Source organism: Rhinolophus hipposideros, assembly GCF_964194185.1.
Source record: "Rhinolophus hipposideros genome assembly, chromosome: 13".
Taxonomy (NCBI): domain Eukaryota; kingdom Metazoa; phylum Chordata; class Mammalia; order Chiroptera; family Rhinolophidae; genus Rhinolophus; species Rhinolophus hipposideros.
Genome location: NC_138059.1, coordinates 61945676 through 61970959, shown reverse-complemented (window position 1 = coordinate 61970959; position 25284 = coordinate 61945676). Strand labels below are relative to the sequence as shown.

The 25284-nt window shown below is 44.6% G+C and overlaps 1 protein-coding gene across 1 annotated transcript; it reads right to left on the bottom strand.

Annotated features, from left to right (window-relative positions):
- Positions 1-893: 893 nt before the first annotated feature.
- VXN (vexin) lies at positions 894-25267 on the bottom strand. The gene is made up of 6 exons (XM_081069923.1): positions 25055-25267; positions 20691-20746; positions 12583-12733; positions 8112-8173; positions 5153-5247; positions 894-3406 (listed from the first exon to the last, which is right to left on the bottom strand). The coding sequence occupies exons 1-6, from the start codon at positions 25119-25121 to the stop codon at positions 3223-3225; spliced, it is 615 nt and encodes a 204-aa protein (XP_080926049.1). The 5' UTR covers positions 25122-25267; the 3' UTR covers positions 894-3222.
- Between the last annotated feature and the right edge of the window lie 17 nt (positions 25268-25284).

Here is a 25284-nt window from a genome sequence, read left to right as displayed (position 1 = left end):
TTTTTTTCTAGGCACGTGGCCTAGTCTGCAGAATGAGATCTCTTTCCCCCGGCCTCATGGCAATGCATTCACCAAAAACCTGTCAACAGAGGCTGATATTCTTATAGGAAATTAAAAACGAAATGCAATCCTAATCCTCAGGAGAGTCATCTTTTTGTCTGTGTTTTTTTTTCTTGCTTGTCACATGATTCCTTTTCAAATTGGGCTCTGGCTGCTTCTGCTTTTCCTACCCACTGCCCATCTGCCTGCTCTAAAGGCAACCCAAGTACTGGGTGTGTGTGTCGGGGGGGGGTGGGGTGGGGGCAGGAGACTGCCATAGAGAGTGCTCAAATAAGAACTGAAATATTTGACTGGACTTGGTGCTAACAGAGGCAATTTTATTACCCTAAATGTCCCGGAAACCCAGTTGTCTCTGGCGTTAGAAGATTCCAGGCTCTGGCATGTCCGGATGGCCCTGGGTAGCTAGCTAGTCCTGGCGTGCTTCTGCAAGTGGCTGTGATATGAGTCATAGGGGCAGTCCCCAGTGAGGCTGACCATGAGGTCGACACAGAAGAGAAAGGCTGCATCTTCCTCCACCTGGGGGTGAGAGGCCAGCAGGCTGGGGATGGCCCCTTGGCCCCCTGGGGTTTGTGGTGGGGACTGAGGGGTCAGCATCAGCAGGGAGGAGGGTGAGCCCAGAGAGGACACCTCAGGCCAGGCCAGGCCCCATCAGAAATGGCCCTGGTGCTAGGCAGGGCCTTGATATCAAAAGCAGATATTGCCTTAGGATGAAAAGAACATGCTGGATTCTTTCTCATAATCCTTTTCATTTAGGTAAAGGAGCAATGAGGTCCAGATGCATAATTCTTTCCCTTTGTGACAGTCTTCTCTCTCATTCAATGAGGGAGCCTTAGGCATACTCTTGTAGTGGTTTATTGATGTCACAGACAAAGCATACTTTATTTTTATTTGAATTGGCCAATGAAAATGTTCTATACAAGGCAAACACTTCGTGATGAAATATTTAAATTAAAAATAAATAAATTAGTTGCATCCTACGGACACCTCCAGCTGCCACATACAAATAGAAGGCATCAGTTATAAATTAAATAATTTAAAATAAATAGTCTTAGGATACTCTGATTGACAGGTCCAGCATAAATCACCTCTTTGCTTCCCAACTTTATTCGGGGTCCCATTATCTACACCAGGTAGGACTATTAGTCCCCCGAGACTAGGCCCTCATTGAAAGACCACTTGATACCGAAATCTCCAAAGTGTGTTCAGGTGCAAGGACTGAGTCTGCAGAACCGAAAACGGTTGAAGAGCAGAGAGCAGCAAGGCGAAAGCCTAGAAGACAAGGCCTCTTATCCCCCCATGCCTTCTCACGGTTCACCTGGAGATACGGAAACAGTAACTTAGCAAAAAGTAACACGTGGCCTCGGAGCAGCAGCATATGAATAGCAGTTGAGTCTGAGACAGTAATGTGATCAAATTCTTCTTTGTACCAACATATGGCAATTTCCAACCTAGTTGTACATTAAATTTCTCCATGGAGCGTCAGGTTCTATCAGGTGAGCTGGATTAACTTAAACTTCCGAATTAGAAAACAAGCCTTCTGGAGGCTGAGTTGAGGCCACAGACGACAATACACAAGGCATCTTGCCACCGAGGCCCTCCACAGGCAGGTATTACTAATTGATCACGGCACTCCTTCATCTCAGATTCCAGCTCCACACAGAACTCCAGGCAGCCTCTGCCAATCAACTACGGTTAGCATTTGAGATCAAAATGATTTATTAATTTTGGTCCATCTCTATGTTCTGCACTATTCTCTGTGAAGGAGTAGATATAACACAGTCATTGAAGCCTGATACCCACGTGATTAGGTGCCTTCAGACTAATTGTTTAATTGCTTTAAACTGATGTCTATTAAATGGGCAAGGCCACCTAACTGAGAGTTGTTAGAAAGATTGGGATAATGTGTGTAAAATGCTCAGTGTCATTCCTGGCACATCGTAGGCATTTAATAAATGATAGCTATCATTATCATATTAGCATTTTAAAGCTACTGATGTTGACAGTGGAATTGGTCATGACATTTCCATTGAAGGAAGGAAATCATAATATTATATATTAGGTTGAACGATATGAAATTGATAACAAATAGTTTTTGACCTACAAACATGGCAATTTCTTTAGTTCATCCTAATGTATAATGGTGTATTTTATTCAAGTCCCTTACTTGTTCCAGTTTTATCAAATTCTTCCCTTCAAAGATTACCCCCAAAGACATACTCCTACTTCTCAAAACCTTCCTCAAATCAGTTGCTAGAGTAAACAAAGCAAGGAGTCTGGTGGAGACGTTCAAGACCTGGTATTTAGTTCCACTGTATCTAGCCATACAACTTCTTAAGGCCTTGACTTTCTCATCTGTAGATTGGGAACAATTGTGCTTTCTGAAACACAGAAAGGGAAGATAGAATTTTGGGAAGATAGGAGATAATGGATGGGAAAGCACTTTCAAAAGTTAAAATCATTATACCAAAGAAAGTAGAAATTAATTCCACTAGACTATACCATTTCAGAAAACATTAGCATATAACATTTAATTTTTAATCATGTTTTTCTACAGAAAAACTGCATGTAAAAGACTAGAGAATTCATGCAATCATGTCAAATCGTCAACAAAACCCATCTTGATGATACTCTCAATCGGATATTTGAATGACTAAGTAAATATGTAGTGCTCGGTTATTACAAATCGTACCTTGTCAAGATGAAATAAAGGCGATAACAGGAATAGTAAGAGCCATTGTGTTTACAAGTGCCTCAAACATCAGGCTCTCCCATTTATACTACAAATCACACACATTAGAACAACTCACAATGAAGATGGAAGAATCACCTGCTTCCTTCCTTGGAGGTCTTGAAAATGGGTTAGGAAAATTTGATCTGGGTGTGGCTTTGCTTAAAGATAAGGATATAAACTGAAGACCTCCCAAAGTTACTTTCAGACCAGTGTCTTTAGTGACTCTGAGAAGGAACCGTTTTCTTTTGCCTTCAAGGGAAGTTCCTTTCCTGTGTCCTAAGTTGGGGTGATGGGTAAGTAAGGGCGGATGATGTGTTCAGACCAGCTACAAGCAGAGGGGGATGTGGCTCCATTCCAATCCAGTTTTCGCCCCCTGTGCAGTGAACTTTGGCCAATGGGGGGCACCTGGAGGAGCGGGGAGGGGGGCACCCTTAGTCGGCCTCAAAGGCACTGTTGGTAGCTCCCACGTATTCAGATTTCTTCTTGTGCCTCATCCACATTTTCCGGAGGATGCTGGGGACGCTGCAGGAAGCACTTCCTGTCAGTGGTAGGGAGGCTTCTGCTCCCTGGGAAAGGGTTGGATACTCTTCAGTCGTCTTCTTGAGATGCCTGGATCTAAAGAAAAGCCAGGGGTGAGTGGGGAGGGCAGTCACTTCCCTGAGCCAGACTTTTAATTGTTTTGCAGGAGAAGAGTAGCCAGAGCTCTTACTTCTCCTCTGCTCACACATCCTGTGACCAGCAGGGAGGGTCACTGTTGGGACCCATATAGGAATGCCTCCCCCTGGGGGGTGCCCACCTGGGGTGAGGGAAGGAGGTGGCTCTGGGCACACTGGTTCGTGCACCTCAAGTTCTGCTCTTGTCCAAGTTCCACTTTTCCACCCCTCCTGCCTCTATGCTAACAACCTCACTGGAAAGGGCAAATGTCCCAAAGCATTGGCTAGTGAAAGAGCATGATGAGCCTTGGGGTTGAATCCTGCTCCCCATGTACTGTATGACCTCAGGCAAGTGACTTAAACTCAACCAGCCTCAGTTTCCTCATGTACAAAATGGGGATCATTTCATCTAACTCATGGGGCTTCTGTGGGGAGGAAAATGAGATCATCAAGCATTTGGCACATGGTCGGCCTCAATAAATGTTCCTGTTTCTCCTCACTTTCTGCTCTTAGGTGAAAGAAATGGCCTTAATTTTTAATAGCCAAGGTCCAGGGACAAATTAAAATGAGAATGACTGAGCTTAGAGAGAAAGGAGCCGTTCAGAACCCTTTGTAATACGGCTGCGGCTGCGCGGATGGCAGGGGTCGGTTTTCCAGTAGTCAGCAACAGCCAGGAGAACTTAATACCATGCAAATGATTTTCTTACTTTTCTCCAATTAGGTGCAATACATCGAGTGACTTGTTTTTTTATCATTCTTTCTAGATGGCTTTTTTCAGCTAGAAGGGCTTGCACATTGTTCCCTCCCTCCTTGGACTCCCAAAGCTTTTAAGGGGTGCACCACTCCGGTGGATATTTTAGTCCACGGGTCCTCATACATGCACAGCAAATGCATTCCCAAGTATGTGTCTTTCCAACTAGTAGTGGATTGTCAGTTTCTTGAAAAATGATAGCAACGATTCGTGGTAAGCTCTTCACACATTACCTCATTCCGTTCTCATAATACCTCTCAACAGGGATACTACTAACCCCATTATTTACTTTTTTAATAAATGAGGGCATGGAGGTCTGACTAACTTGCCTGAAGTCACAGCAAGACAGAGGCAGTGCCGGGGAAGCAAGCAGAACCACTTGTCGGCCACCTGCAGTACGGAGGAGTGGCGAAGGCATCACCGGACAGGGTGAGCTGAGTTAAGACCCCTGCCACTATCTTCTTAGTGCTCTATTGAATGCTTGGGATTTACCCACCCCTGCTACTCTAACTGCCCTCTCTGCATCAGAGGTAACAGTGACATGGCACTGATGAATTTGGTTTGAAATCTTTGTATCTTATGTTCAGAAGCCCTGAGCTTAATTCAGGAGACATTTCTGACCTCAGCGTGCCTACAGGAGGCTATGAATATGGCCTGTGATTACATTTACCTAATTAACCAAGAATCCTTCCAAGGACACTTCTTTACGTCTAAAGAGTGGTGTTAATGAAGTGGAAACCATCAAAAACAATTCAGCGTAATCCTAGGGAAACAGTTGATGAAGCATTACAGACTCAGGATTATTGCCCTCATTACGAGGTCATTTGCAGCTGGCGTGGGTTTTGTGTTAGTGTCTTGAGAGTCTGTTACCCAGGCCACCTGTTACTCTTCTGCCACAGGACCCGGAGCAGGTGGGGAGCCCTGCAGGCTGCCGGGCTGGGAGTCACCAGCACTTACCCCCTTGCCAGAACAGCTCTGTTCTCTGAGCCTGTGGCTGCCGCCTCCAGGACAGCGGCGGGGGCTTTCACGGAGATCCGGGCCACAGGAGGAATCTGGATTGTATGAAAGGGGAAGACAAGGTGAGGATGTAGCTGTGGTCCCAACTCTGGCACTGACTGGAGCCATTTGAAAGGTGGATGGCTGAATTGAACCACCCCCGACCTAGGGCATCAGGCTTGTTAACACTGTGCTGGGCCCACCCTAGCATCCAGGCAGTAAATCTGATGTGAGCGTGAGAATTTGCATTTCCAACAGGTTCCTAGGTACTGCTAGTCCTGGGACCCCACTTTGAGAACCACCTACCTAGACAGAACAACTTGAGATAGAACAACTCAGTCTTACCTGAGAACTCTGCCCCCTCGCACCCCTGTCGCCTGTGTCCCCTTTGTTGTTAAACTCTGCAGATTCTTGCTTTGAAATACTGCCTAGATGGCATCCTCTCCGTTTCCTCTGCTGTGGCCTTCAGAGCCAGTTACCTGGGACCTCCTTGTTTCCCACCAGACCCACCACATACCTCGGGCCCCTCCTGGATCAGCAGGGCCTCCCCATTGCAGAGCAGACTGAGGCCAACTCTGCAGCCTGATCTTCGAGTTTCCTCAGAACCAGCCTCTCCACCTTTATCAATGCAGCTCCGCCTTCTGTTATCCCCCGAGGGTACCAGCAGTTCCAGTCCCAGCAGGGCTGGACCTACCTTTTTTAATGCTCGTGCCCAGCTCTGTATCTTGATTTGGCTTTTTCTTCCCTCTCTGGATTGAGCCTCATCTCTGCCTGCCCCTTGAGGCCACTTCCTCAAGGAAGCCTTCCCTCAGGCTGGAGGCCCAAGCTGATATCTCTGTCCTCACATCCCCACAGCACTGTGTACCAATGTGACATGTTTTAGCATCCCACCAATTCTTTCTACGTTTCTCTACTTGTTTCGTATGCTTTTCCAATTTCCTAGTCCCCAGAAGGGTAGCATGCTATGTGGCAGGACCTGGGACTTAACTACTTTGGGGGCCTCCTTGGCTCTAGTAAAGGAGGTGGTGAATGCTTAAGAAACGTGTACTGAAGTGAAAAGGAACCGATGGCCTGACCTGAGCTAAGTCCAGAGCTTGCTTAGTCAGTGGACACAGGCTATGCTTTGTTTATCCACCCCAAGGCCCATCGAAGGCCTAAGGTCACTATAATCCTAGAATTGCTGGGAAATTCCAGGTTGAGGAGACAGGGATTCATCTCTCTTCTGTCCTGAACAGGCCAGACGCTGTGGACAGAGTTACTGTGCCACCTTGTGGCCTCTCGGGAGCTCTCCCTCCCCATAATCAAACACGGAGAACATACACCTAGCCCTCCTTCCGCACTGCCCTTAGCGTCATCTCCTCCAGTGCATTTCAGTGTTGAATCAGACTTAGCTGTCCGTCTTCTGAATTGCTCCCCCAGGCTCTGATGAAGCAGGACACCAGCCCCATTGCCTCAGACCAGGAGGAAAGCGTCAGTCGTTACTGCCTGGGGTCAGTCTTCTGCATTATTAATGCCCCCCACCTTTGTAACTGTGTTTCCATCACCACCCTACCCCATTCCAACTCGCTACAGCCTCCCAGCTACGGCAACCTCTCTGCCAAGGGCAGTGTCTGAGCCCAGCTCTGGGCCTGGGAGCAGGCGATCATAGGCTGTGAGCTCTCTCTTCTTTTCAGCCTGTCTCCCATGGGCTCAACTGTGGGCAGCTGTTGGAGCTGTTACAACCTGACAACCTTCCCTCTGTGGCAATGGCCCAGCCATCCTGGGTACCCACCAAACCCAACCAGATGAGGTTGGCATAGGTGGCTCCTGACAAGACAGCTTGTTCCATCCCTGCCCTTTGTGTGCCTTTCCTAGGACAGCGATGACCTAGAGGAGATACTTGGGTTAGATTTCCCGCTCAGACCAGGAGCGAATGGCTCCCATCTTGGTCCACTTATTCCATAAAGATGAGGGGCTGGCTCAGACGATGTCTCGGGGCTCTTCTAGTTCTCACATGGCATGATCCCCGAGTCTTGAGGGCTGATGCTCACAGAGCCCCGGGTGCCTGAGCCAACCTCACCTCCGGCCAAGACGACACCCCTCCTGTGCTACCCAGAGGGAACCCACATTCATGCCCAGAAGGGGACTATGGAAATGTGTGTTTTTTTTCCAGGGTGACACTGAGCTAGACCTGGACACGTGCCATTTAATCCCCCTTCAGGGAAAGACAAGCTGCCTCACTGTGGGAGGGCTGGCAACAGATGGCTCTCAGCTCCCTCAGGTATCTCAGCTACAGAGGGCCACCTTGCCCACCCCAGGTCACGGCCTCCTGGGCAGCCAACATGCCATGAGAAAGAGATGAGGAAACATAAAGACTTGGCCATTTGGATCAAACTTGGGACAACCTGGATGGGTAACACTTGCCCCAGAGCTCTCACCAGGAAAGGTCGGCCATAGGTGGCAGTGCCCAAGCCTGCTGCCCTCATCCTGTCACAGTTGCTGATCCCTAATGCACATCTCATACCCCACACCCCAAATCTCAGGGTTGGCTTTCAGAGAACCTGAGGGGGAGCAGAAGCCCTCCGAGGCGTCCTATCCTGAGGCGCCTGGTGTTTTGTGTTTTCATAATGCTTGAGACACTTACATCGCTTTCCCCCCTAAGAATTAGTCAGGCGTTTCCAGCTAGCAGGGGGCCAGCCATAGAAACACTTCTTTCCCCCCATGTTGGAGATGTCCGCTAGGTAACACCTTCTTCTGTTTGCCTAAGAGCTGAATTTCTGGCAAGAAAGAGAGCAGCAGTCTGTGTGCCGCTGACAGACCAGAAGCAAGAAACCCTCAGGCTGGCTTTTCTATAGTCCTGGGGCCTGGAACAAAGGACACTTAGTCTCTCCTTGAGCTTCAGAGCACAATACACGCAACTAACCAGGCTTCCTTTACTTACCAAAGACTTGCCATAGGCTCGATTCCCACTCAGATTTGATGATTTGGATTCAGCAATGCCCACTGCAAAGGTGAATGGAGGAGACATCATTCATTGTGTGACTCTGTGTTCTTTTTCCTTCCACGATTCTGTATCAATAACCTCGTTAGCGAATCAATCACAAGCAGGCAATTCTAAAGGTCTCGTACCAAGCAGCAAAATCAGGCAGTGGGACAACTGCTGCATGCATCACCAGGCCCCCTGGTGCTCTTCCGGTGGGGGTGGGGGGACAGAGCTAAGGTCTAATAAGATCATGTGTGTGGAAGCATTTAGTGCTGTGTCTGTGAGCAGTAGATGCTCATCTGCAGGTACTAGGTGCTAAGAGAATGTGCCCTTAGCTCCTCCTTCCTTCCTAAGGTGACAGGTCATGAGGTTATGGGGAATGAAGTCCTTATGGCTTGGACCAATTATTTGACTGCTGGGCATCCCTCTGTGAAAATGAGCAGAGAAGTCTTGCCTGCAGTGGGAAGCACAGCATGACAATGGGGAGGATTGGAGCTTTTCAGAGTCCTGAGACATTGGCTACCTGAGCGCCACATGAGAACCATCTTCCTATGCATTTATTCCCAAGACCCAACTGACTTCTGAGGAATTTCTACCCGGAAGCCTGCAGCTGCTGAGAATCCAGGTATTGAGCTACAGGTGGGGAAAGTTGGCTTTTAATATAGTCCTCTCCTGGGGCAGATGTTCCAGGACGAGCCCCATCCTAACACTACAGCATATAGAAATAAAACACCCCCACCCCCAGGAGGTTATCGCAATGCCAATGAGATGAAGTTACAGGACAACTGGGATCAAACCACAGTGTACAGTACTCTGGCATAAGCAATGAGAGCAGCTCATAGTTTTTGAGTCTTTGTGGTGTCAGACACTGTGCTGAGTGTAAAACACGTAAACCTTGTCTGATTTAATCCTCACCACAACCGTAATAGGTAGATATCATAATAGTTCCCATTTTTCAGCCGAGGAAATGGAGGCTTTAGAGATCCCTAACAGCTGTGAAGAACCTGGGTAAGGGTGATCTCCAGAATGATAAACTGCTCTTTTTGGTCTTGCAGGGCTGGGCAAACTTGACCCCGGGGGCTTTCTAATGCAGTCTGGGAGGAGTTAGCCAGATGGAGGGACACAGGGGAGCAATCTGCTTGGAGAACAGTACCAGCAAAGGTCCAGGGAAACAGGACATAAGGGAGTAGTCAGAATTACACAGCAGCTCAGAATTGCTTTATGTATTGGCTGGCAGGGACAGGAATGTCACAGGAGGTGGTTCTGGAGAGGTCAGCAGAGGACAGTTCCTGGAGGGCCTTGGGCATGGTCTGGAGGGTGGCTGGGGGTGGGAGGACACAGGGTTTAAAGTGGAGGGATGGCAGAGGCTCATTTCTGCTCTAGAAGGACCCTCTGGTAGTCTTGTAGTGTGTGTGGGGGTGCGGGGCTGGTGGCTGAGGACCAGGGTTGGCTATTGCACACAAGGGATGATGAAGGGAAACTGAATCCAGATAGGCAGAGGTAGGTACCAAGAGGGAGAGTGGAGACATACCTGGGAGCTGACATGGTCAGTGTTTAGTGTCTGATATGGTGAATGGAGTGGGGGGTGGGGGAGGAAAAGGGGTGTTAGGGAAAACATCCCAGCAGCATGCTAGGAAGATGGATAGTGGTCCCAGCTGAGAAAGGAAGAGAGGTTTGAAGAAGGAAGAGGAGTTCTGTTTGAACAAGTTGATTCTGAGGTGCCTGAGGACATCTTGGTGGAGAGGTTCTCCCAGGCCCAGGAGGTGGTGTGTTCCCTTTCCACCTGACTGTCACCTGCTCAAGGCCTCATGGTGAGAGTTTCTCAGCTGGGCCTCTGCCTTCAGAGTCCCTGCAATTTCCAAGACTCCTCAGAGAATCTTTCTCTCATGTGAGAAGGCTATAGCATCCAGGAGCCTTCTCCTGTAACTCGGAAAAGAAACAAGCCCCCAGATCTGAGATCCCTGGAGACGCACATCCTTCCGGCAGGAAGACTTGATGCCCAAGGCTGGTGCCAAGCCCTTCCTGTGAAGAGCACTTGATTCTGGCTTTGGCTCAGAAAGCCTCCCTCTCCCACCCGCTCTGGAATATATCAGATTCAGGGAGCTGAAGGTTGAATCAGTGCCCAGCTCGACCTTCTTTTTTTTTTTTTTTTTCCTAAACCTGACTAGCAAGCACATTCCCTGCATGAGCTGAGTGTCACAGGTTGGGCAGATTCTCTCCATTTCATAACTTACTCTTCTCCTCTTTCAGAATAAAAGACTGACTTGGGCAGGCCAAGTGTGGGAACAAAGCAAGGAGTGCAGTTTCCAGGCTCTCGGCCTCACGTGGAAAGGTGCTCACTCAGGTAGTAAATGGCCATCAACTGTGATTGGTGACCATCAGCTGTGGCTAGTTGGCCGTCAGCTGTAACCAGTGAGCCATTGGCGACTAATATAACTGCTGTGGCTATGCTAGCAGGAAAATGGGGGCTAGCAAGAAGATGATGGCTGAGCTAGAAAGAGCGGATTGCAGCTAGCAAGTGGTTGGTTGGCAGGCAGAAAAGTGGACAGCAGGTCGCATGTAGTGTGAATCCAACCTCCAGTGAGACTATAGTGGTATGACTCCCCTACCTATGGCTCCGTGGGTATTCCTTTTTGGCCTAGCCACATCCTGCGTTCTTATGTGGGGAGCGGGAGCTGAGACCCCGCATGACACCAAGCTACTTAGAAAGGGAGGAAAGTGGCCCCTAAAATGAGACAGTTGGGAAGACATTCTCCAGGGGGAAGAGATATTAGCTAGGAAATCAGGAGATCTGAGATTTAACCTTAGCTCTGTAGCTAATGAGCTACGTGACCGTGCATAGGTCACAGTTTCCATGGTTTCAGTTTCCTCTTCTGTAAGTTGGCAGGGGATGGGCGGTTCTTTACCATCAGTAGGCATTAGAATCAACGTGTGGGGAGTGTTAAAGCACAGATTGCTGGGCTCCACCCCAGAATTCCTAATTTAATAGGTCTCGGGTGGGACCCCAAATTTGCATTTCCAGCATATGATTCTGCTGGAATCCCAGGTGATTCAGATGCTCCGGGGACCCTGCGTTGAGAACCAGCCATTAGGTCATCTCTAAGTCCTTGCAAATCGGTTTGTTGACCTCAGAACCAACATCAGCAGCAGCATCTGCAAGCATGTTAGAAACATAAAATCTGGGGCCCTCCTCAGTCTTACTGAATTGGTATCTGCCTAAAAACAAGATTCTCAGGTGATTCTCTTCCAAATTAAAATCTGAGAAACATGGCTCTAAATTCACTTTATGATTTTGTAGTGAAGATAAATATTCTCCTTTTCTCTTTCTGCGCACATGTACCCACCCACCCACCTATATATAGACAGAGAAAAATTTGTCTCCTCTTAATTTACAAGGCAGATTGTGGTTTTCCTAATGCTTTCACTCTCCATACATCTGTGTATATTTAATCACTTAACTAGAGACTAGAGCTTGATTTATGCATTCTTATTCGTAGGATCATAAAAACAGGATCAGGGTGTCAGTGATCAAAGAAACCTTAGCAAGCCAGTCTAGCATCTGTGAAGGAGAAAAGATGGATGGTTGAAGGGACGATTAATGGAGTCGTATTTCAGTTCTTGTAACATATACAGAATTGTTGACACACAAAAGCTTTGAGAAGAACATCCTAGACTTCCTATCGTATATTTTTGAAGTTAAAAAAAAACAAGAATAATTTTAGGGTATGGGTATAACAGAAATAACCTAAACCAGCAATGAAATGCAAAATACCATCACAGGCTTCAGTGGGCTAGACGAAGATGCCTGTTTAACTGCTTAGGGCGGAAGCCATTTTTAACAACAGTGTGGAAGGTAAGATTATGCTGTTTCTAGCTTTGGAAGCAAATTTGTCCCCAAGTTCTGGTTTATAGCTTGTTGAAATAGCCTAAGTCATTCAAATTTAAAATGGTGTGAGATTTTCAAGATGGCAGTTTTTGATGAGCCTATACAATCACACATACACACACACAGCCGGTAAAATAAGTAGCGTAGGTTCTGCTTCGAGTCACATCTACACTGCTGTATACCAGGACAAAGTGATTTTCACCTCCTGAATGTAGCAGGTCTTCCTGTGGAGCAAGATGGTAGATGAAAGCATCTTTGCTCATCACACACACCCAGAAGCAAGTGTTTTCTAGGTAAATGGTGTTATGAGGGGCTGCTGTAGGTGGGGCCCCAGAGTGGGTGCATACCCAGCGGGTCGAGTATGTATTGGGGAAAAGCCTATTTCCCAGGTGCTCTGCTCACCTGGTGTGACCGAGGTCACCAGGAAGGACCATAATGCGGTGGGAAAAAACACAAGCCAGGATGCAGAAACTGTGGCTGCTGTTCTAAGCATGTCATTGTCCCCCAAGGAGGTACCGGGAACATGGGCCAGGGCACACATACCGGGTCTGGCAGGGGTCTTGGCAGGGTGGGGTCCCTGCTGCCATGGGCTTTGGAGCCGGCCCGACCTGCGGCCCTCCCCTTCCCGGCAGTCGCCACGGAGTGGCAGCAGCTCCAGGTGTCGGGGTGCGTAGAGGTCCGATTCAATCACCACCTGCAGGGAGGAGGAAGGACAGTCAAAGCTTGTTCCTTTCCGATCTAGGGATGCACGACTCAGGCCAGGACTGCAGCTGTGCAGATGAATCTTGTGCTGACAAGGATGTTTTGGAGCCATCCTTCCTCCAGTGAATGCTAGGAGAGCAGTGAGAAAACTTGAGTAAACTGGCCAGAAACAGTTATTTGTTTTATTGAACTTAAGACAATGTCCAATGGTGACATGTGCAGGAAAATGAGGGTTCTGGGGGTTCCTCACTAGCAGTCCCTTCACAGAATCAGGATCCTGGGCCATCAGCTCAAAAAGGAGGGCTAGTCACCTGCATCTGGGCCTGACACGGTTCGACAACAGGACAGGCTGTTTGAAATGAGGATAGTCCTGGAAATCCGGGTCTTACGATCTTTGCAGCTAAGTGGATGCTCTTGTTCATGCAGTGGGCAGCTTTTTTGGGGGGCTCTAGCAGAGGGAAAACCTAGGGAGAGGACTGGGGCCCAATTGATTACCAGATTTTAAAAAAGAAAGAAGCTGCTGGCAAGACCCCAGAATGCTCCTTGCAGAATGCCTGTGTGTGGTGGAGCTGGGAACTGAATTTCCCTATGTGTGGTTCGGTAAGTGGAAATCCTGGTAAACCAAAGACAGCGCTAAATGCTAAGTCGTTTTCAGTAAGGATCACCTGGGAATTTGAATGGGTATTTTGGGGGAAATACTCCTTTTGTCAGGCCTCACCAAAATGGGTCATAGAAATTATAATAAAAACACTTAAATCACTGAAATAAATGTGAAATTTTGAGACAAATAACAGTCTTTTATCTTACTACTGGGAATGACAAAGGAAATTCTAGCAGTTTTTGGCTCATGTCCTGCTTACTTTCATACCTATCCAGGACACTGGGGTCATTCATTCTGAATTTTGTCTCTGGTTGGAACTTCCAATATTCCATGGCAGCTGCTCTGAGGTTTGCATTTACCCCTTTGCTTGCTTGCTGGTTCCTTCCCTCTGCAGACATCCTGCAAGGGCACGTTCTGTGGCAGATCCTGGGCACACGATGCCTCTGGGAGTGAGGTGGACCCATCTTAGCCCCACTGTCTAGTCTTTGACAGATGTCTGCATATGACAATTGTATTTTGGAGGATGTGAAGCAAACCAGATTGAATTTTAAAATATCACAATAAGGTGGTATTTCAATTGAGTGGAGAAAAATTGGATCTTTAATAAATATTGTTGGTCAGGGCAGCCGGTTGGCTCAGTGGTTAGGGCACCGGTTAGCGTGCAGTGCTCATAGCACCAGGGTCACTGGTACGATTCCCACACAGGCCAGTGAGTTGCGCCCTCCACAACTAGATTGAAAATAACGACTTGACATGGAACTGATGGGTCCTGGAAAAACGCACTGTTCCCCAATTAAAAAAAATAAAATAAAATAAAAATTGTTGGAATAACATCTGGCCACTGGGGTAAATCAATCCCTGTCCATACTTCTCACACCAACATGAAAAAAAAAAAAAAAGCCAAAAGCCCAAACACTAGAACGTGGCTCAATAAAACATTTGTTACTTATAATGGGGAATTATCCCTATGTATATAGAACTCTTAGAAATTAATAAAGAGGAAAAAATAGAAAAATGGGGCAAAAAATATGATCTGGCAATTGACAATAAAAATACAAATGGCCAATCAACATGAAAAGATGCTGAACAACATTCATAATGAAATAAATGCAAATTGAAACAGTCACTTTTTTTCTCTCCTAACAGATAACTCGTTTGGATTCGACCCCCAGTGATGACTAGTGGTTATGTGGGAGGGGGATACCTGGTCTGCCCTTGCTGTATCGGGGCATAGCAAGTGCGTCTTATTAGTAGAGATTTTAGTAGCACAGCTGCTTTTTCAGTTCAGGTTACATATTTATCTATAGTATCTGAGAGCAGTTCATGTCTCTCACAGAGGAAAATGAAGGGCAGGAGTCACTCTTTGCTGCAGTTTACCACAAATCATCCTTTGCTTAGAAAATTAATGTATTCCTTTATCCATAAAGACACGTGTGCTCCAATGTGCATTGCAGCTTTGTTTACGGTGGCCAAGACATGGAAACAACCAAAATGTCCTTCGATAGACGAATGGATAAAGAAGTTGTGGTATATATACACAATGGAATACTATTCGGCGTTAAGGAAAGATGATATAGGAGCATTTGTGACAACATGGATGGATCTTGAGAGTATAATGCTAAGTGAAATAAGTCAGACAGAAAAAGCAGAGAACCCTATGATTTCACTGATATGTGGTATATAAACCAAAAACAACAAAAGAACAAGACAAACAAATGAGAAACAAAAATTCATAGACACAGACAATAGTTTAGTGGTTATCAGAGGGTAAGGGGGGTGGGGGGAGGGAGATGAGGGTAAGGGGGATCAAATATACGGTGATGGAAGGAGAACTGGCTCTGGGTGGTGAACACACAATGGGATCTATAGATGATGTATTACAGAATTGTACACTTGAAATTATGTAATTTCATTAACAATTGTCACCCCAATAAATAAATTTAAAAAAAAAAGAAAATTAATGTATTCCAAATTTGGTCTTATCTGGGATAGGAAATTAACTCTTATGCCTATTTTAGGACCCAGATTTAGTCATTCTGTCCCTTTGGAGAAAGCTGATAATTCAGGATCATTTAGGATTAGTCCCCTCTCTCCTCTGGACGGTGCAGAGGTGGGGTTTCTGTGCTCGGCAAGCCTCACTGCAGTCGGGGGCAGACCCTCCACTCTATGCCAGCTCACCAGGGGCAGGAAGGTACAGCAGTGGGTGGGTTGGCACTCACCACCCTGACATACATCCCCTCTGCTCTCTTCTTTTCTTTCCTTTCAGCTCTGCGCTCTGCTGTGATGTCGCCCGGAATACTGGAATTTCCTAGGTTAATGATAGTTTGGAGCCCCATTCCCCTGGATACATGGACTGTTTGATTTAAGGGCTGTCCCCCAAGAATATGAATCTCCAGGTCGAACAGGAAAGACATGCGTCTCATTATTTGACACTTGTAAGACTCTCTGCTTGACCTCCCATCGTAGGTATTTCTGATTTTATTTTCATTGTCTCTGCATGCCTCTAAGGGAGGAACAGTAAGGATAGGTGTGTTTTCAGACCCACTTTATAGAAGGAGAAAGTAAGGCAGCATGTGAAAGCCTGAGGAGTCCCTGGGGAAACCCAGCATTTCCTCCTTTGAAAGGGAAGCAAATGTTCCCTTTCAGGAACAAGAACTGCCACCTCCACAATGCCTTCTCTGTACTGTGGGCTGGGAGAAGAGAATGGTGAGGGACAGAGTGGAGAGGCAGTAGCTGCTCAGTCCCTGGCAAGACATAGGAGGCATCCTGGGGGTTGAGATGAGGCTGGTTCCCCCCCAGGTTATGACTTAGGGCCAAGTGCCTCTTTGGGGTATCTTCTCCAATTGCCCAAAAGGATGCTAACATCAAGAAAGGAAAGAGGAGAGGGGCCCAGCTCAGAAGATTTCCCTTTTATAGCTGATCCTGTACTTGGTTCTCATTTCCCACAATAACAGAGGCTCTTTCAGGGCTCCAAGCCAGTGCATTCGGCCCACAACAAGGAATGGACAGCTGAGTGGATGGCTGTGGCCTCCCAAAAGCCTCCTGACAGCCTGGTGTATTTTCTGTTCTGTAGGACACAGTCTGCTGCTGCTGCTGGTCTTAGAACAAACTGGTCTGAGAGTAGGCTCTTTAGCACCCTGAGTAAGTGAGTAAGACAGGGAACTGGCAGCAGGGGGTGGGGTATATTAACAGGGAGTTAGAAAGACACGTGAGTCTTAGGTGATGGAGAATCATCATGATTTGGGGCTGCTAAGGAGCCATAGTAATGTTCTAGCCCAACTCCCTAATTTTACACACAGGGAAGCCAAGAGAAGTCTTATATCTTCAAGGTCACAGAACTATAAGGGGCAGACCCAGGATGAGAACTGTGGTTTTATGACTCCTGAGTGATCTTTGTTAGACCCACAGAAGTGCCTATATCCAGATAAGAATTTTCAAGTGCAATTGATTGCTCACTGCATTTTGAGAAATCAGCAGATCACCAGACAAATCCCTCCTCCGCAAGATTGAAATCTGGGGGGAATGTGACATTTGCAATCTCATTTCTTCATCTTTCCTGGTGGTGGCCCCACTGCTAATTATGAAGGGACTGTGACTCACAGAGGCAGGGGCTCCGTTGTACAGGGAGTCCTAACTGACCCACGCCTTAGTGTAAATTCATCCCTTTGAGTACTCTTATAATGTTGGTGGCAGCTGGTTGATCAGGGTGTCAAAGAAATTGCCTAAGAATTCAAGGAGGGTAAAAAGACCAGTGAGACTGTCTAGAGAAGGAACAGTGTGTGGTTTTGTCCTGGGTTCGGAAATAAAGTGGAACTTAGGAGGAGTCCAGAGAGAGAAAACTGTAACACTGAGGATGGTTCAGAGAGGAAAGGAATATTTGCAAAGGAAGGAAACATCCACATAGTAGTCCAGGGAGTGAGAATAGGCACAGATAAGAATTTCAGGACAAAGTCATAAACATGAGTACATGAGAGCAGGTGCAAAATATGAATCATTTACTCAGGAACTCAAAGGGAAGCCAAGAGCCAGAAGGATGCAGAAACGAGATCAGAGCCAATTCTTTCTTCTTTGGGACTCCCTTCTCCCAGTTTAGGTGGACTAACAGACCTTTCCTGTCTTTTCTCATTTGAATGTTCTGTATAGCTAGAGCTAAATTTTATAAGCAAAGGATGAGTCAGGCTGTGAGGGGAAATCAGAAATTCAGAGGAGAGCTCAAAGGCCAGAGGGCATTATGAAACTGCCTCCCCTGAAGGAAGATTGCATATTTGAAGACAAGATTCTAGCTTGTGATTTTTATCAAAAGCAATTTTTATATGTATTCATATACTTGAGTCATTTTTTTCCCCCTCTGAGTAAAAGTATTTTAGACAGGGGAAGTCATAAACATAGCAGTCTTTCTCAAAAATTTCCTCTTCCAGGAAACCTGAGAGCAAGGTTCTGCAGTGCCTGGCTGAAGTCAGATATGCCAGGAGGTAGTGCCCCATGTTTTGGTGGCTTTGTGTATCTCCTGTTCATGTGGCTTTACCTCCACCATTGAGAGTTGTCTACTTTGTTTAGGTTTTAAGCCCCCTGAGAATTTTCTTCCCTAGAACCCTATTTAAGTACTAGAAAGTATAGTGATCTAGTTTCCATTTTAAAAGTTTTTGTCACCACTGTGACAAAACCAGTAGGTATTGGTATAAGGGGTGATTCAGACAGGAACGTTGTTTAAGGTTAGAAATTCAAGGCAAGAACTTGGTTGAAAACTAAATATTCCTAATTCCTAAGGGATGGTCCCTGAGTCATGTATGATTTGTGGCTCCTTCAAATCCTGAGTAATGCCAAACACAAGTCCTTCACTGACGGGTCTGTTGTGAAACTTTTTTAAACTCTGAATTACCTACAAACATTGGCCTCCCTTTCCATTTTTGGTAACACCCACGGCTCCTTAAAAGTCAGGAGCATTTTCCTTTTACATTGTGGGCTTAAATGTTTCCAGGGACCAGGAGAAAGATAAGAATCTCTTGTCCTTCCATTCATTGAAAGCCCCTTTTTTTCTTAATATACAAAATATTCTCAAAAGTTATTTAGAAAAGACACACAACTGACAAAAAAAGTGGGCAAAAGGCATGAGTAAGGAACCCATAGTGAAAACAACAACAAAATCTATGAAAAGATGAAGAATGATATCAAGAAAGAAATGCAAATTAAAACAATAAGATGTTCTCTTATCAGATTGTCAAATATGAACAGCATTGGCTCAGGTATTCTGGTGAAGCTGCTTTTAAAACACAGTTGCTAAGAATTTGGCAATGCCTATAAAATTTGTTCGATGACCATATCCTTTGAGCATTTCCTTTCTTTTTTTAGATCGAAACACAATTGACATATAACATTGTATAAATTTAAGGAGTACACGTGTTGATTTGATGACTCATTTTTCATATCTATGAATTAATCCTCAAAAACATTTGCATCAGAGCATAAAAATGTGTTCAAGAGTACTTCTTGTGGCATTGTCTTATTAGAAAATAATGGGAAAATCTCATTTATTGATTATTTGGTTAAATAATTAATCTACAAAACCCCAGATTTGGTTTGGGTAAAAAATTATAGTATATTCATACAATGGCATACATGCAGCCTCTATAAAGAATGGGATAGCTCTATATGTATTAATTGACATGTAAAGACGTTCAAGATTTATTTTTCAGTGAAAAAAGTAAATTTCAAAACAACATGTTGTCAAGCAATAAAGCATAATAATTATGTTACCCTTTTTCCCCCAAAATAAGACCTAGCCAGACAATCAGCTCTAATGCATCTTTTGGAGCAAAAATTAATATAAGACCTGGTATTATATTATATTACATTATATTATATTAAAGACCTGGTCTTATAGTAAAATAAGGCTGGGTCTTATATTAATTTTTGCTCCAAAAGATGCAGTAGAGCTGATTGTCTGGCTAGATTTTATTTTTGGGGAAACACGGCAGTATATGAGAAATTTTCACTTAAACATGCCAATGCTTGTTGAATGCTCAGTATGTGTCAGACTCTAGTCTAAAGACTGTACAGGTATTAGATTATTTACTCCTTCCAGGGTTCTTGATATAGGTGCTCTTTTTATCCCCATTTTAATGATAAGGAAGTTGAGTCCCAGGATGGTTGGGCAACTTGCCCAAAATCACACAGCTAGAAATGGGTAGAATTGGGATTTAAGCCCAGGCAGTTCAACTCTAAGTCTCCACACTTAACCATTGTGTTCTACAGCCTCTCAGGATTTATTAATATTTTATATCTTCGTAATGTTTCAAATTTTATAATGGGCGCATACTGCTCTGGGTATTAAAAAAAGGAATAAATAGACACGGAAAGAACATTGACTAAAACCCCATCTCATCCAAAGGACACTTAACACAATTTTTTTTAAGTGAAGAATAGGATTTTTCAAATTGAGGTACTTTAGAAAATCAAAACGGTATTTTATGAAAAATTGTGGTAGAAATAGAATCACCAGTACAACCAAGAGGAAATAATTACTAGTTAAAATAAACCTTTTAAAGTACAAAAATGTATTAACAGCTTTTATATAAAGAAATCTGGAAGTAAAATGAGAAATTCACAGCATCGTTAGGCTCTAAAGACATGTAAACTAATTTTAAGGTAATACGCATGGTTATTAAAGTAGCAAAAGATAAAGTAAAAGGCAGTGTTGGTAGGTTGGAGGTAAATGGAGAAGCATTGCTGGAAGCCTGGCAACTGCTCAGAATTCTTGGTCATATGTGACAAAACTGTAAGCAGGAACCATGCTTCTAAAATCACTATTATTTCTGCACGCCTAGCCCAGGGTCTCTTACACATAACAGGAATGCAAGTATTTGATAGATGGATGGATGGATGAAACTATTCTTATCCTCTTACTTGTTAATTCTACTGTGAAAGACTTTGCACCAAGGAATTAATCCAAAAGAAGAATACTTTGTACAAATGAATTCATTGCACTGCTCTTTAGGATAGTGGAAAAAAATGAAACATTTCAAGTGCCAACAACAGGAGAACACATAGGTCAGAGATACTATACCCATATCATGGACTTCGTTTAAATAAGAAAAAAAAGTATATATAAAATAAGATTTACTCACAGTGTCTGGGGAAAATGGAGAACAGGGAGGTCTAATTCAGGGCTGAGTGCTCTCTGGTTGACATTTGCTAATTATTTTGGTTAGGTGGAGGATAGAGAATGTTACAATATGGGATATAGAAAACCTTTCTGTTTAGTGGGAGCAGAGGAGAGAGAATGAAAAAAAGTAGACATTGCTTTTTAAATGAAAATCAATCAAAGAGATCAAAACTGAAGTTTCCTTACATTCTTGGTCAAGAGGTGTTGAGAGCTTTTGACTCTTCTTCTGGCTGGGCTGGGCACTGCAAAGAGAGATGAAGGAATGGTTTTAGAGAACACCTGTGAGTGTGATGTAGCTATGGTAACAAAACCAAGAGGGTTCAAACCTGGAGTGGGCCAAAGGAGGAACACAGGGAGCAATTGCAACTTTAGACATGACTTCGCTGAGTACTCCAGAGTTCACTGCAGCATTATTCATGATAGCCAAAAGGTGGAACCAACCCCAATGTACATCCGCAGATGAACGGCTAAACAAACAAAATGTGGTGTATACATTCCATAGAATATTACTCAGCCCTAAGAAGGAACGGAATTCTGATACATGCTGCAACATGAATGAACCTTGGAGGCATCAAGTGAAGTGAAATAAGCCAGATACGAAAGAACAAATATTATATGAGTCCACTTATATGAGAGACCTAGAGTAGTCACATTTATGGGAACAGAAAGTAGAATAGAGACTACCAAGGGCTGGGGGGAAGAAAGGAATGGGGAATTATTTAACATGCACAGAGTTCCTGTTGGGGCTGATGAAAAAATTCTGGAAATGGATAGTGATGATGGTTGCACAACAATGTACTTAATGCCATAGTACTATACACTTAAAAAAATGGTTAAATGGTAAATTTTATATTATGTATATTTTACCACAAAAACAAAGAAACTTAAAAAATCCTTTAACCATGAAAAATGTTACTTGGTTGGGAAAAGGTGTGCATTTTGTTGCAAATGGAGAAGACATCCAGGCATCTCTTTTCCATATTGTTATCACAATGATTTACTTGGAACTGAAATCCCCTCATGTCACTGCCCTGCCTAGATGTCACCTATCAGATAAGTGGAGAGTGCTGTGTTGTTATTTTCTGCAGAGCTCTTGCAGCCATCACACCAGTTGTCTAGCTCTAGCTGCTGGTTAACAGCCAGGGGGCCCCACTCCTTCCACTTGGGTGTGTATCTGAACTTGACCACTTGCCAGTTATGTGACTTGGGCAAATTACTCATCCTCTCTAAGCCTCACTTCCCTCATCTGTAAGTCAGGGGTAATAATAGCACCTACCTCAGAGGGCTGTGGCAAGGATGAAATGAACTCATCTTTACAAAGCCTCTGACCCAGCACCGAGCAAAAAGTAAGTTTCCAGAATTAGTGGAATTACTATGATATTCTTTCTCTGCAAAATAAGAGCTAGAGGAAGGAATAGGCGATAACTTCTAGAGACTGTAACATTTCATTAGAATTTCTCTTTCTGGATTTTCTCCATTTCCTCTTGCCATTCCCTAATTCCCCTTGCCACCCTCTCCCCATTGTTGTTTATTCCCAAGTGATTATTTTGAATGCTGTGGTACTCTTCACCCCAGAATCAAACCTACTCTGGTGTGCCTCAGGAAATAGCTTCTGGTATAACTTCTTGGTAAAACCACAGCTTTTATCGTTTGCATTTATTGTGAATTGTGTCTATGGAATCTTTCCTTCAAAGGTTTCTCTTTCTCTAGAAAGTAAAAGTACACACTTGTCCTCACTTACAGACTTGATCTATGTCCTGTGCCTTTAAAATACCGAAGAAGAACGATAACATTTGCTGTGCCCATATTTTTGTGAGATATTAAGATGGCTCAGCCAATAAAAATATATAGTTATTAGATTGAACCCAATGTGTGTTTTGTGTGTGTGTGTGTGTGTGTGTGTATGTGTGTTGGAAAGAGGGATGAATACAACAATAATAAATGTAAACTAGCTCCTATTGAGCTTTACTAGGCTTATGGCTTATTTGTCTTACCTTATTTACTCCTCACAACAATTCTGTGAGGTAGGTGTGCTTCATTAACTCCATGTTATAGATGGGGATACTGAGGGTTAAGGTTACAGAATTGAAGGTAGAATAAGGCCTATGCTCTTCACCATTAGGCCACCATTCACACTCCCATGTGACTGAACTTGTGCTTGGAAAATGTTTTGTTCATTGCACATTGACTAAACATGGCTAAACAGTAGCCCTTAGGGAAGGGCGTACCAGATAGGACTATCACCTTTGTTAGATAAAATCAAACCGACCTATATTTTTGCAGTTAGGGAATGTGAGGATGTAATAAAGAGTTAGCAATCTCTCTCATAAGTGGTGACATAAGAAGAGCTAGCACTGCCTTCTTTCACTGAGATCCCTCTGCTTGATGGCTTTGGAGACAGCAAGATGGGGCAAAACAAGATGAAGGAAGAGGTGGACTTCTTCCATTTCTGGTCTAACATAAACTGCAAATACTCCTTTTCTAGAGAACAACTTCCTGAGCAGTGAAATGTCCATGAATACTGATGACTACTTGGTTTACTACCAGGAGGTGGCCATGAATGAAAATGGGAAGAAAGGAATAGAGGATTCATATTTATCTTTGACTGAACATAGTCATTGCTCTAAATATGGAATAAAAACAGAAATCACTTTGTAAATAATGTATTTAATGGTGCTTACTATATGCTAGGTACTGTTTTGGATGCTTCACAAAGTTTATCTATACCTCACTTTCCCCCATAATAACTCTGGGAGGAGAATTCTAGTTCTCCCTTTTGCAAAAGTGGAAACTCAGGCCCAGACAGGTTAAGTAGCCTGCCCAAGGTCACACAGAGCATAAGTGGTGGCAGTCTCCTGACCACTGTGCTAAGTGTGACATTGCTCCTGAATTGCACAGTACATTTTTAATTAAAAAGAACCATTTTGATTTGACTTTTTCCCCTCCCTTTAAAATGTTTTTAAAAGGAGAGGTGTGTGAAATGACAGAAAATAGACATATCTTAACATTTTCATATTTGCTTCCAATCTGTTTCCTTCTCATATAAAATAAATAAAAAATGAGAGGGCAAGTTTAGGTCCATTTCCTACCCTCCCCTAATTCTACTTACCTCCCTCCCAGGGCTACTAAGATCACTAATTTTATCTGTATCTTTCCAGCCTGTTTACGTACTTTTCTCTAGATATGTATCAATAGTAGTATTTTGTATTTCCAAATTTAATCATTGTTATCACACGTAGATAATTTCAGCCTGCTTTTTTTTCACTCAACATTCTGCTTTGAGATCTCTGTCCATGCACATAGATTTTGTTTATCCCTGTTGACTCCTGTGGAGTGTTCTATAGTATGATGACACCACATTTTACTCCTGCTCCTCTTCAAGGACATTTAGGTTCTCTTGAATTTTGCCCTCATAGAATCAATGCTACCATGAGCATCTACCCGGAAGGTTGTTTACCCAGAAGTGGGACTGCTGGGTCAGAGGGTCAGCCTTGACTTTCCCAGTACGTTTTGGAGTTTCCAGAGAGAGTTCTAACTCCTGCATGTGGGCAGACTCTTAGCTCTTTTTTCTCTCTCTCTGGCAATACATGTCTAAAGCTTAATTTATGTTCTGCTGGCTTTTTGTGGCTAGGCTGAGTCTCTCCCTTCCCCCCTGAGCAACGGCCCTGTCGGTGGCTGACACTGGAAAAAGAAAGGAATTGTTTGAACAGGGGGTCACAATACCAGCAAACACCCAGCCACCTTCATTCAAGTCTGACAATGACACCAAGGCTAAGCCAGAGTCCCAGACTCTCCTAGCAAGACAGGCGCTGCAGGGCGAGAACAGAGGCAGCAGAAGAGAGGGGGAGCTTTGGAGGGGACAATGGACCTGTCCAGTCACCAGAAACCTGCTGTCATCTGAGCTCTTATCTGAAGCCCTTCCTGGGACTTGATACCATTCGCCTGGGAGCACGAGGACCGACAAAGTCACACTTTTGAGTGGCACTGGGTCCAGGTTAAGTCTGGGAGCGTGGCCCTGAGGTCTGGGTAGAGGCCAGCCAGGGTCAGGGTATTATTCGACCACTTCTTTGGACTTCGGGCCACTGTGGGGAGTATTTCTCCTCACATTTCACTGCACAGTTAGAAAGCAGACTTTTGAGACGGCTGGTTCTCGTTTCAGAGCCTGCTTGCTCACTGGAGAAGATGAAAGAACCTATCTAGCTGCCCTGGGAATTTTGTTTTCACATCTGTTTCCTGCAACAATGGCTTGCTGTCACTTTCATTCGGCGTATTAGGTGGCAGTACTGAATTAAGTGAAACGGAATATTCAACTGCCCTCGTTTCCTCCTTGAAGGATTGTTTCTCAAAGACTGATGTTTATCCACGTGCCTCCTTTTCAGATACAAAAACAACAACAACAACAACAACAACAACAACAAATACCATCAAAACAGAGAAGCGGCAGAGCTCAGAGACCTGAGGGAAAACCATAGTAAAACAGCACGTGACTTTCCTCACCCTCCCGCAGAAGGTGCCCCATTAACGGAATAGTCAAGGGCGATTTTACTCACCCTTGGAAGGAATCACAGTGGTGAAAACTTCTATATTTTCGTCACTGCAGCTGTAAATCTGATGCATCGTTTCAGCCTTCTCTCCCCCAAAGTGCCTGAGAACCGGAGGCCTCTCTCTGTACCCCTGGTCTGGAGGTTTCCTAATCCAGTCTGGCTCAGGGAATCATTGATTGTATCATTGTGCAGGTCCACAAAAGACAGGCTGGTGCTGTGATCTCATCTCATTCCAG